Consider the following 17,184-nt stretch of genomic DNA (forward strand, 5'->3'; position numbering starts at 1 on the left):
TGCTCATATTCCTCTGTGAAAGAAAATAATAAAACCAGAACAAGTGTTAAGGGATGCCCAGCCTGTGTTTATTTACTTCTGCTGTGGCCTACACATCTCTAATTTTTCACAAATTAATTCTTGCTCCCTGTATTGTGGTTTTGCTTTCTATTTTTTTTCAATTTTACAGAGACTTGAAGCTGAACTCATTTATACTAGAAAGAATGTTTCTCGCTTCAGCTTCCTGATATGGGTTAAAATCAATAACATTAAAGTTTATTTTAAACACTTTAGTTTATCAAAGCAATTTTCTCAGCATTCCAGCCTGCTGTCAGTTTTTTCACTGCTATTTGCAATGCATTAGGTGTAGTAAAAGAGTGTTTCACAATCCCATCTGCTTTCAAAGACCTCTCTAACAAACCCTGCAATGAGGATATAATTCATTTGATGACCTTGGTCAAAAACAAACACAGGCCCCAAGGTGCAGCATGTGCAAGGGGGTTGATACACTCACAGGTTTTGTTATAAAAGAGGTTTTATGTGTCACTGTCTTGCCAAGCTGGCTGGCCTTGGGTACACCAAGCAGCAGCACTGCTGATGGCCAGGGAGCTATTCCTTTGGCTCATTTGGAAATCCTGAAACACAATGTGTGGTTTTAAATAAACCCCATAGCCTGGCCAATTTCTGTGCCTGTGAGCTGATGTTTGTAAATACATGATGCTGTTACCTCATCAGCCGAATAAACATGTGTGCAATGTTGTTCAACAGCAGAACTTGAACGGGGTGATCAGACATTCAGACATTTTTGTGAGTGAAAAGGGTTTGGAGGATGCAAGGTGGGTGAATGGATTTGCCACAGATGACACACCTCTGCATGTAGGTCCCCTAAAGAGAGGGCAGTTGGGTTTTCCATGCATGGAGTCCTTACAAGCTGCAGACCTGCCCAACTGGTGCAGACCAGGGTTTAAGCAGCTGAACCAGAGCAGCTGCAGGCTCAGCTGCTTCCATGGAGCATCGAGCCATACATGGGCCAGGCTTTGAAATTTCCCCCCACTTCTGAAAACCAGGTCACCTCTTGGGTGCTGGCGGTGGCATTAAAAGTCTAATTTTAGGCTCTTGGCTACAGCAAGCATCCCTGTAAATGCTCAGTTTCTCTGCCAAACTTCTGCAGGCTGGAGTGGAAATTTGCATCAGGGAGGTTTTACTGTCAGTGTTCCAAGTGGGAATAAGAAAAAAAGACGCAGGAAGATCGTCTGGATGGAGCTCCCTCTGAGAGGGCAACACAGGCAATGGAGAAAGAACTAGTTGTTTTGTTTTTCACTGCAGTTTTAGGGCCAACCTTGTGACTTTTCCCATCTTTCCACCCTCCTCATATCAGTTGCTGGCGCCACCACACTGACTGTCCCCTGGAGCCCCTGGAGTGCTCCTTGCTCAGCACCAGTTACATGTAGAGACAAAACTGGACCAGAAAGTACCTGTGAACAGCTCAACGTTGGCTCTGTTGTCCTGTCTCACATCTGCTGCACACGAGGAAGGAGACAAGGACTGCAGAAAACTTGTTTTGAGGGAAGGAGGTGGGAGCAGGAAGGGATGGTGGAGGCTTAGAGGAAGGAGGGGATGGCTGCTTGCCCCCCTATACCTGTGGTTCCATACCCATAACTGATACTCTGAGGTGACCCTTGGGTTATCTGAGGATGCAGATTAGCTAAGTCCTTGTTTGAAAGGACAGGTCTTTTACAGTGGTGTGAGTTATCTGAGATGCAGGCTATATGCATGAAAATACAATACTTGGAGCTCCTCAATTCAAAGCACTGTGATGTGATAGTGAGATACATATTATAGGGTCTTAAATCATGTCTACAGCACTGGTTGTGAATTTGCATAGTCCTGTCTCAGCATGTACCAGGATCAGAGTCAGATCTGGAAAAGATTCTTTGGGGACTGTTCAAGTGCTCCAAATTCCTGCTCAGTCTCTGGGAGACGATACTTAGTTTTCCAAGCCTTTCATCTTGGAGAAAGCCTGTGCTGCTTGCAGTGGAGGTCCTGCAGATATCTGGGGCACAGCAGCTACATCCAGCCACTGCCACCCTCCTTACACGGCATTACAGATACAGGCCAGCTGGCAGAGTGTCAAATCCTGACCCTACAAAAACTTGTGGATTTACTTGCATAGACCAGGGTTTTGCCAGGCACATTCCTGCTCAACTTCCCACCTTTTTTCATTGTTCAGTAGAACCTAAAATCCAACTGAACAGACCAGCCAGGCACCAGTCAGAGAAATGCGTTTACCAGTGTCTGGAGGAACAAGGATGTTTTCCATGTCCCTTTGTCCTGGGTCTTTTGTGCCCATTTACCAGGAAGAATCTCTGTAGTTAACTACAGCACTAACTGCCCTCCAGCTGTTTATTCTGCATTTTACAGGGAACATCTGGACCATGCCTGCGTTTACTCTCAGTCGGGGTCTTGTGCCTTTCCAGGGATCCTGGAGGATGAGGCTGCAACTGAGCTACCTGCTGTGAGTGGGTGGGTTGGTGTTCAGGGGAGCTTGCTTTTTTTTTTTTTAATTATTTTAATATTGTCTTTATATTTAAATGTCAATATCAAACTTTTGACATAAGTTCTGGTCCAAAATGTCATATATAAGGGTGAGATATGTCATGTATAAGGGTGAGATATTTGAAGCAACCACTCTGCTGGAGGGTCCAGAGAGAGTAGGTAAGGAAGGTGCTGCAGGTACATGGAGAGACATTAAACATCCATCCTGACTCTTCCTATATGTACACCAATACAGACCCCTGAACAAGGATTGCATTCAGCAGCTGTGTTTTCCAGGCCATATTTCTAAAGGAGAGAAAAGCACTCAAATCTGAAGACTGTGACTTAAGGGCAAAAACTCCTCATCTCCTCAAGCCTCTTTTAAAAAAACTCTAAATGTGTGAGGCCCAATGCTGGTAATGATGCTCTTTTTAAATGAGCCTTCCTTAAAGAAGCCCCAGTCGCTGTGCTGAAGATGACTTTAGATAAGGGAGCTAATTAGTTTGCAACCCACAGCTGCGAATATCAAACGCTGGGAAAAGCTTCTTGTTTTACCCAACTCTGCAACTCTACAGAAGAAATAATGGCCATGCACTGCTGGGGTAGCCTCAAGCCAGGGCTCCTGATAAGCAGCAGCAGCAGCAGGCAGGTAGACAACATCTCGAGGAGCCTCAGGGCAGGACCTTATGGGGAGCAGCCACTCATAGATGCTGGAGACACTTTTCCTGACTGCAAAAAGGTGCTGCAGGGAGCTCAGAGACAGGTATGGCTCTGGAGAGAGGGAAGAGTCGTTCCTCTGCACATATCCATCCCTATGTCCTTTTTCTGGTAGGCTCTGTGGTCAGAAGTCCTGGGAACCCTGTGAGCGCTCCTTTTCCTCAGCAGCAGATCTGGATTTTGGTGTTGACAGTTCCTAGTAAGCTGGACACGTTGCTTTCAGAGCTGTGCCAAAACAATCAAGGCAAAGAAAAGTCATTCTATCTTCCTGTGCAGTGTAAGTCAACAGAGACTCTTCTCTGGCAACAACAGAGGTATATTTATTTACATCCACCCTGATTTGGTCCTGAGGTGGCAAATAAAACCATGTAATTTCTGTCAGCGAGCAGCTGAAAATTACCCTCTGCTTTCAGAGACTTCTTGAAGTAGAGATGCCTCACATTTCCCAGAAAATTGATGAAACCTTAAAGGATTAAACCACATTCCTTTATCATTACAGTGTGGGACACCTGGACTTCTTTACGGTGTGGCAGAAAAAGGTGACAGTTTGAGATGATCACAAACATGATCATGGTTGCTAAGGTCATACTTGCTGCAGTTGAAGCTGTAGGGACAAACCTGCACCAGGCTCAGGCTCCTCAGGCTGATGCCACTGAACCCATGGCCATGTCTGTGCTGGGCTCGGGGGAGCCACAGGCCCCATGGTTGCCCCAGCCTGGGCACCTCCATCCTGCAGGAGCCACCCTGAAATATTCTTCACTGTGACACTGGGAGAGTGGAAAGGCTCTGGAACAGGTTGCCCAGAGAAGTTGTAGGTGGATGTCCCATTCCTGGAAATGTTCAAGGCCAGGTTGGATAGAATTTGGAGCAACCTGGTCTACTGGAAGGCATCCTTGCCCATGGCAGGGGGGTTGGAACTAGCTGATCTCAAAGGTCCTTTCTGACACATATCATTTTAGGATTCTATGAAGATGTGAGGATGGTGGAAAGGTTTTCATGGTTGATATTTATGGAGTAATGATCCTTTCTGGGGCCCTCAGTGGTGGGGGGTGCTTTGTACTGTGGCACACGTCCATGTCCTCTTGAGCACTGCAGGGTGACAATGACAGAGAGCTGTGTGTGTCCAAGAGCTTTCCTCCCATCCCTGTTTGAGCAGACCTGATCCTTTGGGATTCTGTGTCTTCTTTTGTAATGATTTTCATCGGTGCCGAAAAGCAGGTTTTCAATTAATTCAGTGTAAAAACATCCCCTTAGATGGGTACCAACACACAGCTTACTGGGGAAAACACCTTCTTAAGAAAGAGCCTTGGTTTAACTGTGTGGCAGCAGAGCTCCTGCTGATGGCTGTGAACAAAACTAAGAGTTCTTGGCTCGTGCATCTATAATTAGACTGAGCAGAAGGCAAAATACTCCGTTATGACAACTTCAGAGTTGAAAGAAATAGGTCTGAGCAGATGTTGATTTGCAGGATAAACAAATTAATTCAATTCAATTTAGCCCCCTCTACTGTTATAGTCCTTTGTTCCTCGATTTAAAGTGTCAAATACAGCGTTCATGCTGTATGCATAACAAAAACCACATGCCAGGATAGACACATCAATCTGCAAATAGAAAATATATCCAGTATCCTTGAGGTCTGCTGTCTTTCCCTATCATCCCTTAACCTTCAGGACCTTGGCTGTTACCCAGGGCTGGTGTTCCACATGCACATATTTAATTTACTAAGCTTTTGCAGCTTGACAGTGAAATGATTGCCTTTGATGCAGAGACCTCTAAGAGTACAGGGCTGCATTAGGGTGGGCTAATTAAGCATAATGAGCCTCCCAGTCTCCAGGTTTTCAGGTGAAAACAGTGTCCCTTGTAAAAGGCTGTTTGGTGGCTTGATGTTGGGAGGGTGTCTGACCTTGTGAGCTGAGTTCCTCCCTGCACATCCATCTGTTATTGCCTGGGATTGCACAGTGCTTTGGGCTGGGACTTTTCTTGAAGCTCTGGAAAGCCCAAGCCCATAAAGGGTGTTTGATGCAAAGCACTTGAAAATAAGCTTGGTTGAAAACACACAAAAAAAACAACCAAGCACACAAATGAGGGATCCCTCCTGAAGTCAAATGCTCTTTCTGAAAAGCTTTAGTTTAAAGGACTTTACTTCTTTCAGAGGTCTTGAAGAGGTCTGTGGCTTGTCTGACTTCCAAGTTTAGACCAAGACATAATTCAACCCTCTTAATAATTGAAAGGCATTGAGTCTTCTTAGTCCAGAGGAACAGATAAGCAGCTTTCTGGGTACTCAAACTCAGGCTGGTTTTATAAGGGGTATTAGTGCAATAGTCTTTCTGTGCTTAATACTATGTTTTGTAGCCTAACAGGAATATCAGCGTACACACAGGCTTAGAAGAATGGTCTAATATTGTTATTGTTGGCATTTACATTTATTTAAATGGTAAGCTTTAAATGTAAGCTAAGACTGCTACAAGCTGAGATACAAAATCTTTGTTTGTGAGTGTGTGAATACACTAAACAGCAACAGCTGAATGGTGTCATTTGGAAAAGAGGACACATCCTCTTTGGAGGCACATCCAATAAGTCAGTGCTTGATCCCATGGCAGAGTGTACATGGATGGATCAAAGAAACGAGCAGAGAGGAAAATTCAATTCTAGCCTTCCTGCTGCAACACAGTTCCTGAAATCTTGTTTTCTTTGCTGATTGTTTTTCACTTGTTGGACTTATGTACACAAATGCTGAAAATTACAGAAATTTTAGAGGAATTTATTTGATCTACAGCATCTGTGATCTGTACACAAATGGGCGGGCTGAGCACTGCATCAGTTTAATGACCTGGAATACTGTGGAGCTGTATCATGGGATCTATCATCTCCGGGCAGCACAAAGGGGCAGGCACACTTCCTTGTGCCTCAGAGTGACCCAGCTGGCCCAATACTGGTTAAAGGGAAGGAAATTGTTCCTAACCTGCACAGATGGCTCCTGTTAACTCCCCTGTCTCATCCCTATGGCTCAGCCTGGTGTTACATGGCAGAGCTTGTGCTGCTTTGCTGGAAAAACGAGAGGGGCTGCAAAATGGCCCAAGCTGCCTTTGATTGCTGTCCTGTAGATAAGTGCTTAGCTTTTGTTTTGAACAATGAATAGGATGGATATTTGCAGCTGGAGGATGGCTGTAGTGGTCAGGCACCTTGCATGAAAGCACCAGACTACTGCCCTGACAGCCTCCTGGACTCTTCCCAAGCACTGAAGGCTTCCTTATGCTGTGGTAATCTCGGCTGGAGGCAGGTCCTGAGCCCCCTGAAACATTTAGAGTGGTCTTGCCTGGCTCCAGACTCCCCTCCCAGACACACCTGCTTCCAGCAATCTCTACTTTTCTTGAAAAAAAAACCCAACAAATTCTTATTCCACATAAAAGATCTAAATATAGTACCTGAAGAAAAAAAAGTTCCTCCTTTTTGTATCAAGATTAAATGCTCAGGGTTAATTCTACACTGCTGTATGCACATTCTGGATGAGCTTTATGAAGCCAGTGAGGCAAAACCAGCCGTGGGAGCACCAGGGCTGCAATGACAAACCACGCTCAGCTCTGACCCACAAGACCCTCTCTCATCTTGTCCAGGAACAGGACCTTACAGAACAACATGCTTTGTGAGCAAACAAATTCACTACATAAAAATGAGTCATTTTGTTTAATGTTAACCTGGTTGCATTTCATGTTTCCATCTCCTGTCTCTCCTTGCTTGCAGCCCAGGGTGGGTGCTTAGGTGCAGATGGCAGAAGAAATGCTGGGAGAAATGTATCACCCTGCAAGAAGAAGAGCTCCTGGTCTGGCTCTGTGGGATGCTCGTGTTGCAAATCTGTGGGCTTGCCCTCTCCAATAGGATTATTAAACCAATCCTGCAGCAACTAACCCATCCAAGAGGTGGAGTTGTCGGGGTGGGCACTAGCTGGAGTCCCTGCACTTGGAGGTAGGCTCCATAAGCCTTGTTTCTCTGGAAAAGAAGCTAAAAATAGCCGGGGGGGGATATGCCACAGGCTGCATGCTCCCAGTGCCAGGTTTGTTTTATATTGCAGCAGCGCTGGGACTCGATCCCAGGACACGCACAGTGCCTGGGAACCAGGGCTGGGGATGGGGGGGCACAGGGCTGAGCAGCCACGAGCCAAACAGTGCAACTGGGCTGGGGCCACATGTGATGCCCTGTGCTCTGCCCCCCTTTCCTCAGAGCCAAGCTCCTCACTGGGTGCCTGCCCAGCTCCTGTGGAACCCCCTGACCCAATCCAAGAGCCGCTCGGGACGATTGTTAGGACTGAGGAAGTAATGAGGAGGATCGAGGTGGTCTCACTTTCTTTATCCCCTGTAAGAAGGTTTGCACTATAAGACGATACCTTACTCCAGAGCAGCCTGGTCAAGTAGAAATCAACACTAGCTAAGTAAATGCTGATCATCCTGCTTAGAGACTTGAATTAAAAAGCTTTGCCAATCAGCCTTGATTGATAGAAAAAGGACAGGGCATTAGGATCAGTCATGCGGCTTTAGAAGGCAAGACCTCCACTTCAATCTTTTCATTTCCCAGTTTATCAAACCTAGGAACAGACCTATACCACTAACGGCAGAATATTTACACAATGCTTTTGCCAGTGAGAAAAGACAAATCTACATATTAGAGTCCATCTAGGAGCTAAATCCTGTGCTAGAGAGAGCTGTCGCTCTGCTGGGATCAATAAGCCCGTTGGCCTTCACTCAGTGCCTTGGCTCCGAGAGAGCTCCTGGAATCAGATCTGATTATTGTGATATATTGGTGTGATTTTGCCTGTGCTCATCTGAGAGGCTGGGATCAGATTGCATGGAAGAGCACTAAGAGAAAGAAAAAAATAGAAGTAAAAAAATACCCTGAACAAAGACATTAGAGGTAAAAGAAAGCCATTTGGAAAAATGAAGCTGGCAGCATGACCAGGAAGATGCAGCAGATGAGAACATTGGGTACAAAGCTGGTACCTGCCTTGGCCATCTCCTGCACATTGCTCTGGCTCTGGGCAGCCCAAAAGCTGCTCAGCATGATGGCTGCTGCTGCAGCTGGGACAGCCTCCACCCTTCCAAAATCAGCTGTTTGGGGATGCAAAGGGTCAAGGCTGCTTTGGAGGGCCAGTGTGAGTCTGTGCAACTTTCATACTCACCCTGCACCAGTCTAACCCTGTTCCTTTTTTTGTCCTGGGAGCCTGTTGCAAACACCCCTCCCTGCTCTTTACAGATATTTCATAAATATGGGGTTTTCTGAAGCACTTCCATGACTGAGCAAAAACCTTGAATGTGATTTCAGCTGCGTTGCCCTGATGCTTGTCTCCCAGTAATCCTGACCACAATAGGAAGAGATGGGACAGATCCTGATGCCAGTCTCAAAGATGAAGATGATGTGTTGTCGATGTCCCCCTCCCTCTTCTGTCACCTCTGGAAGGTCCCAGCTCTGGTGGCTGCATTTAGTCCCCACCAGGCCTGGGGCTCCCCTGTGCTGCCGACACCCTGCTAACCTGCCATAGCAGGAACAACTGGGCTGCAAACCTGCCCTGGTGCTCTGCACATGATTGATAGCAGGACAGAGTGTAGGGGCTGGCAGAGTGGATTAGCAGCTGATGGATTGCTGTAACTCAAGCCTTCACATCCCTGCTGCACCAGGGTCAGCAGCACTTGGGCTGCAGTACAAACCCAGCCAGGCCAGCGAGCTTCTGTTGAAAGTCTGCTGAAGCTGGGGATCTGTGGAGCAGCAAACCCCAAGTTCTGTCTCTAGGGAGACCCATGGGGAGTGCTGAAGTCCTTACAAAGCCCCTCGCTTTCACAGTGAATAGAAAAGAAGCACTAATGATAGCATGACATGGGCTTGCAATACCTCTGGGTTTGTTTTCCTGATCTAATTGCAAAAGGAGGACCCCAAAAGCCCAGGGTGGGAGTGGGGGGAGCCTGAAGGGCCAAACGAAGGAGGTTACAGGAGGAGTGGAGTGGGTTATCAGTGTGAGTGCATTCCTGCGGGGCCAGGTGGGCCGGCAGCCGGGGCCCCTTCCACAAAGCCCGGGGAGCTGTTTGCACAGCGCCCGCCATTGGTCCCAAGAACATTTCTTAAATTGTTTCTCGCACTCTCAAGTGCGTGACTGTGCCTTGTCCAGTTACTTTAGCGATTGCTGCACGAGCAAGTGTTACCCAAACACCCCCTCCCCAGAAGCCAGGGCAGGGCCACTGGAGGGACCCACATGATGGGCAGGAGTCAGAGGCTCAGGCGCACTGGAAGCCCCATTAGTGACTCTGGTCCCCAAACCCATCCCTATCCCCAGGCTCACAGGAGCAGCTGGAGCAGCTGCAGCTCTGGAGGGGACCAACAGGCTGAGGCACAGCAATTCTCATGGCCCCAGCCCCTGCCTTGCAGCTCCAGGGGAGACTTTGGAGGTAGTGGCTGAGTTGTGCCATTCATAGGGCACAGAACCCATTTGTGCCCACCATCACCTGTTGAGGACTTCGGAAAAGGCTGGGTATGGGGCCAGTTCTATGCCAGATACCCTAAGGCACTGGATCAAGGCTCATCAGAAATGTTTCCATTGCACCTAGAGCCAGGTGGGATGTTGTACTCCTATGCTTATTTGTCAGGGGTATTGATGAATTGCTCTTTTTTTTTTTTTTTCTAAGCACCTCTCCACAAGTCCAAAGGAACAGGGTTAAAACTAGGCTGGGCTTACAGTGGGGTGGACATGCCCTCGGATGGCATTGTTTGGAGGGGTCAGGCTCTCCACACAGCTGGCTTTGATCCCTCCCCCCACACACACACTGCTCAGGGCTCACACAGCACCTGGTCCATGCCCAGTCGGTCGGATGTGGCCGAGCCCAGGCTGGCTCCCAGCTGCCACAGGCATGTTTATAGCCAGCACAGCAACATTTTGCTCTTGCAAAATTATCAAATCATATTTATCTCACTATTGAATGCTCTACCTATCACACCCATACCCTGAGAACTGGCCCACAGGTGGGCACAAGAGGAGCCCAGGGATCTTTCTGTTAACGATTCTGGGGCATGATGGCAGCCATTAATAATGACAGGTGACAGCCATTCCCCCATTGCCTATTTCCAGCCCATTTTCATCATAACCAAGTGTCCAAAAGGGGTTTCTCAGAGCACTACTGCTTTTGAATGCTTTATTAGAGACCAAAGCCAGCACAGGATATTGAGCACGTCAGTAGCAGAGCAATACAGTGCATGGTTGTTGGGGTTTAATATGTATCTGATCATATTTCCAATTATGAGAACTGCACTGAAGCCAGTCCTGAGGCCAGAGAGCCCCAAGAACCACAAATCTGGGCCATTTAGCTGCTATGAATTCTTCCTCTCTTCCCTCATGATTCATCTCAAGAGCATTTAAAGTCCTTGTAAAAATGCCTTCCCAATTAAAGAGTGAGACTGGCTCTGAAGGACTAGACTAATTGAGGAGTACCTTTGCAGCAGCGCAGGATTTGTATGAGCATCCCTTTTTTTCATTTCTATCATGCAAAATCCTGTGTGAAGCAGTGGGAGTGAAAACTCCTGGTGAAAACATGCTCCAAAGTCCATCATGCCCTTCCTTAAATTAAATTCAAGCATGGACTGGGGATGGGGGGTTTGGAGTTCCACCTCAGTGCTGTGCTGTGTGAGATGTAGCATCCCAAAGCAGAGCAAGCAAAATCCTTTTTTTTTGGAGAGGCTGAGCCCAAACAGGGGCTCGATTGCAAATCACTGGTACCTGCTGGCAGGGTACCCCTGGGGCTGCAGAAACGGGGGCCTGCTGTATCACTGAATCATAGGATGGTTTGTGTTGGAAGGGACCTTAAAGATCATCTATTTACAACTCCCCTGACATGGACAGGGACACGTTCCATCTGCTCAGGTTGCTCTTGTACCATGTCCCTGCTCAGGCAGCAGCACTTCCCTGCCTGTTACCTCCACCTCGGCGCTGACACCGAGACGGGAGCTGCAAATCCATCTCTGTGTGCACAGGCCTTACTCTGATCCCCCCGAAGCCTCTACAAGCCTTCGGGCGGTGGCTCCCAGCAGCTTCAAACAACCGCATTAATCTGCGAGAGCCTCCCCTGTCCCGGCGCGGGGCGGTCGCGGCACAGGGCGCGCAGCGGGGGCCGCCCAGCCGGACTTTTATGGCCACAAAGGCCACCTCGCACCTGCTGACGGTTGTGAATAGACTTGCAGACAGCGCCAGGTGTGCCGCTGCAGCAGATTGCACAACTGGGCGTGCCTTCCGTCTATGTATAGAGCCCCGGAGAGGGGATGGAGCGCGCTCGGCAATTGTCCTAATTTAGCAGAAATCCTATTTGTCCGGCGGGTCGCCCTGCTCGGTCGGCACGTGTATTTCAGGAGCAATTATCTCGGTTGCCCTTGGCCTGGCCCCGGCCGCAGCCCTGTGGGGAGTCGGGAACGGGGCTTTTATGGTCGGCGGGGAGGGATGGTAATGAGGGAGCGGGAAAAGGCAAGCGGCCGCCTGCGAGGGCAGCACTTCCAGCAGCACAGGGAGCATCCCTGCGTGCCCAGGGGAGGAGGGCAGCCGGGACCCCGCGCCCCATCCCTGTGTCTGCCCCCACCAACCTCACGGTGTAATTCAGGTCCTTTACTTACAGTGTCAGGCTTTTAGAGAAGCCGTTTTAATCACATCACTGTTGAGTGCTTAATAACCATGAGACCCGGGAGTAGCTCAGGCCTTGCAGCCGCTTTACAAACAGGGTCGTAAAGAGCAGTAACAAACGAGGCCCATGTGCTTGCAAGGTGCTGGGGACGTCTCTTCTGCCACCTAATAGTGAGCCCGACAGTGACACTGCATTCAAGATTTCATCATTTCATGCTTAATGCATTAGAAGCCTTAGTCATAACTTCGGGTTCATTAGATTATTTTTACATCTCCAAGTCACATCACAGAGGTGACAGAGATGCTCAGATCTGTATCATAAGTGCAGACCACTCGGCTGTACTCAGTGAAAGACACTGATCTCATAGGGACGGTGGGATGAGATCAGATCAGAGTTCTGCAGGCTGGAGCCAGTATTCATTAGCAACAAATGGGGACCCTGCTTGATGCTGAACTGTTCACTCTCCATGGATGTATGTGTGGTGGCACGTCTGAAGGATGAATCTAAAATGCAGACGCAATTTCAAGATTCCATTAGAAGAACTTTTTTCCTGCCCAGGCTTGGCCGATGTATATTGGATTTGCTCTAATTATGATCTTTGAAATGAGCCCTGATGAGAGAAGTGACATCTGAATTGTTCTGGGTTTATTTTTATAAATATGAATCATCTACTGTTTTGGGAAAAAAAAAAGTTCAAGCCCTTTCTCCCACATTCTCAAACCTTCCTAATTACTGACAAAAATCCCCACCAAAATTAACATGGAAAAAGTAAAGGTTGAAGATACGTTTATATTTAATATTGCAAATCCAAACACCAGATACTCCATTGCTTTGTGTACAATTTTCACTATATTGCATCACTGCTGTTTCTGTGGAAAATTCCCAAATTGGGGAAGAAAATGAAAGTAGTCATGTGACTTTCGTTTCTATTTGAGAATTGCATATTGTGTGGACAGCCAGGCAGAGCACAGGGATGGGGTGTAGCATCCCTTGGGGTGTAAAGGCTTCAGAGACACTGCAGTCCTCCAGGTTTTATAGGTGTGTGCCCAGCAGACCCCTGGGGAGGAGTGGACTGGGAGGTGGGGCCAATACTTTTTGTCTGGTCTTTTGGAGAAGTGCTGAGGGACTACTCAGCTCATGCAACTGCCCTCCATCACCATTATCCACAAGTATCCATTGCATAAAGGCAGTCCCAAGGCTGTAGCTTGTATGGGTGAGGTCACCCCAGAGCAAGCGGAGTGTCATCCCTGTGTCCTCACAAGGGCTGTGGATTCCCTGCCCACACACCCCTCCAGGCTGCTGCATCACGTGCCCCTCTCTTCCCACACTGTGACCTCCCACTCTCCTACCTGGGAAGCCTCTGCTGCTGCTCTGGAGGTGGTGGCTCCTCTCTGTCATCCTGCACGGCCCCAGTTCCGGGCTGTAAAGCAACACCTCTTGGGCATGCACAGCTTGCAAGCCCTCCACCCAGCCGAGTGATGGGGGACAACCTTCTGCTGACCAGCAACAGGAGTCTGGGACAGATTTTGGCAAGCCTGGAACTGCCCTTGGGGAAGTTCGGTACATAACAGGGACAGCCACAGTGCCTTGGAGGGGGCAAAATATGTGTGTTTCAAACGGCCCAGCTCAAAGATGTGCAGCCACGGCATGACTGGCTGGCACCAACTGTGTGATGCTCACAGAGATTTTAGGACCTTTGCCCGCTCTCCTCGCTGGGTTTGTCCATGTGCTGTCCCTGGCAGCCCAGGATGTGCACGTTGTGTGGTGGCACAAGAGACCCAGCAGTGGCTGACCTGCCTCCCCAGGGTGCTCTGACAAGCCCAAAACAAATGCAGGTGTTGGGATTTGAAGGCACTTCCAGAGAGGGTAATCCATGAACTGTGTATTTAGTCTGATGAGTCACACTCTGAATGCCCATCACAGACACGGGCATTATTTATTCTATAGACTGTAGTAGTTCATAAAGGGCTCAGCAGCAATCAGGACATACTGTACTAGACAGAGCAGTGGAGACCCCACCTTAAAACACCTTCCAATGTAAATACATCAGACAGACAGAATTTATTTGCCTCTCACAATAACTCAGCCCTTGACTCACCACAGACCCAGTCCAGCTCAACACAGCTGTGCCTGAACTTCCACAAGAAGTGTCTGACTTCACAGACAAAGGCTGCTCCTTCTTCAGTGGCTTTCCAAGGACCTTTCCTCCCAGTCAGCAGAAGAACCAGCAAGTAGCAGTTCTAAAAGCGTTTTCTAAAAAACCCACATTATTTATTTATACACCTATTTAGACATGCAGTGATTTAAAATCAGCCACTGGACACCATCAGGCACCTGATGTGCTGCATTTATTCCAGGTGCTAAATTCAAGTTTGCACATTTGCAGTCCTCATCTTCTAAACACACTTAGCACCTCAGTACTCCTGGAGGCACATACAATGTAGGCATGTTGATTAAATCAGTGAATAACATAAACCAGTGCATAATTAAATTGACAGACTCAATTCTCTTTCATTCATGCTCATAACAGTTTCACATGACAAATAGTTCACATCTAAACTATGCTGATAGAAGACCTAATATACATTCTAATTAGGCCACTTCATTAAATCAAATTGTGTTGCTCAGTACGTCTGTGCAGGTTGCACAGGCTTCCATGTAAACTGCACAAATCATGATAAAATCACAATAAAGCACTTCCAATCATTAGATTCCAAGAAGTGTTATCTGAGGGGTAAGTTCCATTCTTCCAATTTGGGTGATAAGGAAACTGAGACCTCAGAGAAATCACTTGTAGTACTCACCTCTGAGTCAAATTAAAAGAATTTGGCCTCTCTAGTCCTGGTCTAGAGGACAAAGTTTGATCTAATTAATCAAGTATTACCCATAAAGCAAACAAAGGAGCATGTGTTCCAGCAGAAGCCCCCATCCTTCACCCCTCTATCACCATCACTGCTGATCAGCATTGTAGTGGGAACAAACAGAAGCACATAATCTTACAGCTGCTCTATTGTCAAAATGACACGATAGCAGAAGGATTTACAGACGTGTTTGCTTATGATAAAGGTTTGCATGTTCAGAAATGCAAACGCCTCTTCTGCACAGCAGCTACACTCCGCAGAGAAAGCTGCTCCCTGAAAGCTGTGCAGAACTCAGGAACGCAGTTAGGGTATCTGTCACTATTCAGGTTTGCTGCTTCCCTCCAAAAAATATCAAAAACTGCAGTGAATACACAGCTGCCAGTATGTACAGACCACGGTGACAGGCTTGTGTGGCAGCCACAGCGAGGGCCTGAGCAGCTCTTCAGAACAGTGCTGTGAAAAAGGAGAACTGGACACATTTACTTAACCTTTGCACAAGAATCAGCATTTGCCTCTCAAAGGCAAATCGTGGCCCCACCGATGCCAGTAAGTGTTTTGCTAATAATGGAGATTGGGTCAGGATTTTAATTCAGATTTTACTTCCAAATTTATTTCAAGAAATATTTGCTCTGTGAGAAGTTGAGCTGATGGAGGCAGGAAGATTTGCAGCTTTCTGTATCCACAGAACCAGCAGGAAAGCTTTTCTCAAGATCACAGTGCTTTACTTTTTTGGTAGTTTGGGTGCTATGTTGTTTTGGAACCACGTGAAGCTGAAGATGACACCCATTGTCTTCGGGAAAGTCTCATCATAAGCAAACTTCATGGATTCTTCCAAAGGTATTTCCACAACTTCAATCAGCTCTCCTTCCTCGGGCTGGCCACCTCCTCCACTGGTTCTCATCTGGTCTGTTACTTCTACATAAAACAGTGTCTGCCTAGAACCCGTCAGACCAACACCAGACCTGGAAAAAAGAGGAGAGGAAACTCTGTTTTAGATAAAAAGAAGGCAGCAAGGATGGAAACCTGGGTCCTTAACATGTGTCACTAAACAACATCAAAATGCATGTCCTTACTCTCTGCTAATGTCAATTAGAACCTCTAGTTGCAATTCTGTTAAGACAGGAATTGATTGCAGCTTTCATGCAGAAATTCCAACACTTCTGAATACAGCTGGATATGAAATGGATCCGTCTTCAAATGTATTCTACAACTTTGGAAAAATGTGAGTTTGGGAGAAAATAAAAAAAAAAAAACAATTTTGTATTGGTGAACTGTTGTTCTACATATACTGAAGAGAAGTTTTTTCAGCTGACCTCAGGGAGAGCAGAACTGCAGGATGACTCACAGAGATGCACAAACAACAGGACGAAGCTCCCCCAGAGTATCTGTGTGCTATCGTGCTACATTTGTTTGCCTGTTTTTACACAAATATTTAGATTTTTTACTCTTAAGAAGATTATGTCCATTCACAGCTGGAGTCCTCCGCTCATGGACTGCATAGGTACAAGGGCAGAAAGGCAGTCTGAGACTCTATCCTTTCTGAACTTTAGCCTTGACCCAAATGGACCACTGTAAGCACGCACATATCCCAAGTAATTCAGTCTCCCTGCTAAATTTGCTTCAGTGGATTTAGTTGAGGATATTTTAGATTATGTAGTCTTTCTTCAGCTAGACTGCTTTCTGTGTATTATACTTCTTACTTGTTAATCCTCCATTTCCTTAGGACTATTTAATTTAGGTATTATTAAATAAGGGATAAGAACATAATCCACTCATTTAGTCCTTCCAAGAAAATATTCACATTATAATCACAACTTCTTCATTTCACATGATTACCAGTGACTTTTCACATTAAATCTGGATCCAAAGTTCACTGAAACTATGAATGAGGTGTTAGGACAAGCTGAAAAATTAGCTTCCATATTATTACACATACAGAGGATTCTATGATCTGTAGCAGTGTTATGATCTTAAGAGCATATATCCAGACTTACCCAACCATTAGTCAACTAAATCTTTCAGTTAATCCAGCACACATCACACCCCACAGCAGGAATTAATCATTTGTCTCTCAATTTTCTAAGAACACTGGCAATTATTTTGTTTGGAGGATTAATAGTGACTATTGAAGCTGGTTTATTGCATCGATATAGACTCATTTGGGTTTTTTTTTAATACTGAGTAGGGAGCATACCAGTGAATTTATTTCCTAAAATTATTTCTGATACATTCTGTAACATTGGACAAGAGGTTTTAGCCCTTCAGGATCCTTCCTGAACATTTGAGAAGTGAAACTTAACCATCCTCGGCACTTCCAGGAACTCTGAAGGCTGCTATGGGACTTCTTTCATTCTGGGCTCATCATTTTATTCCAATGCCAGTGGTGGGATTTTTGATACATGTTTTAAACAATGAAATGTGACCTCCTAGGATACAGCAGCGGGTGAGAT

At 46.7% G+C, this 17,184-nt stretch overlaps 1 protein-coding gene across 1 annotated transcript in view; it reads right to left on the reverse strand.

Moving 5' to 3' along the window:
- Positions 1-12,648: 12,648 nt before the first annotated feature.
- Positions 12,649-17,184, reverse strand: part of NUDT14 (nudix hydrolase 14) — a 61,520-nt gene continuing 56,984 nt past the window's right edge. Inside the window, exon 5 of the mRNA XM_027716658.2 lies at positions 12,649-15,696. Coding sequence (XP_027572459.1) covers positions 15,456-15,696 — 241 coding nt within the window. The 3' untranslated portion in view covers positions 12,649-15,455. The remainder of the gene's footprint in view (positions 15,697-17,184) is intronic.

Source organism: Pipra filicauda, unplaced genomic scaffold, assembly GCF_003945595.2.
Source record: "Pipra filicauda isolate LSUMZ 115617 unplaced genomic scaffold, ASM394559v2 scaffold151_size3305965_pilon, whole genome shotgun sequence".
Classification (NCBI taxonomy): Eukaryota; Metazoa; Chordata; class Aves; order Passeriformes; family Pipridae; genus Pipra; species Pipra filicauda.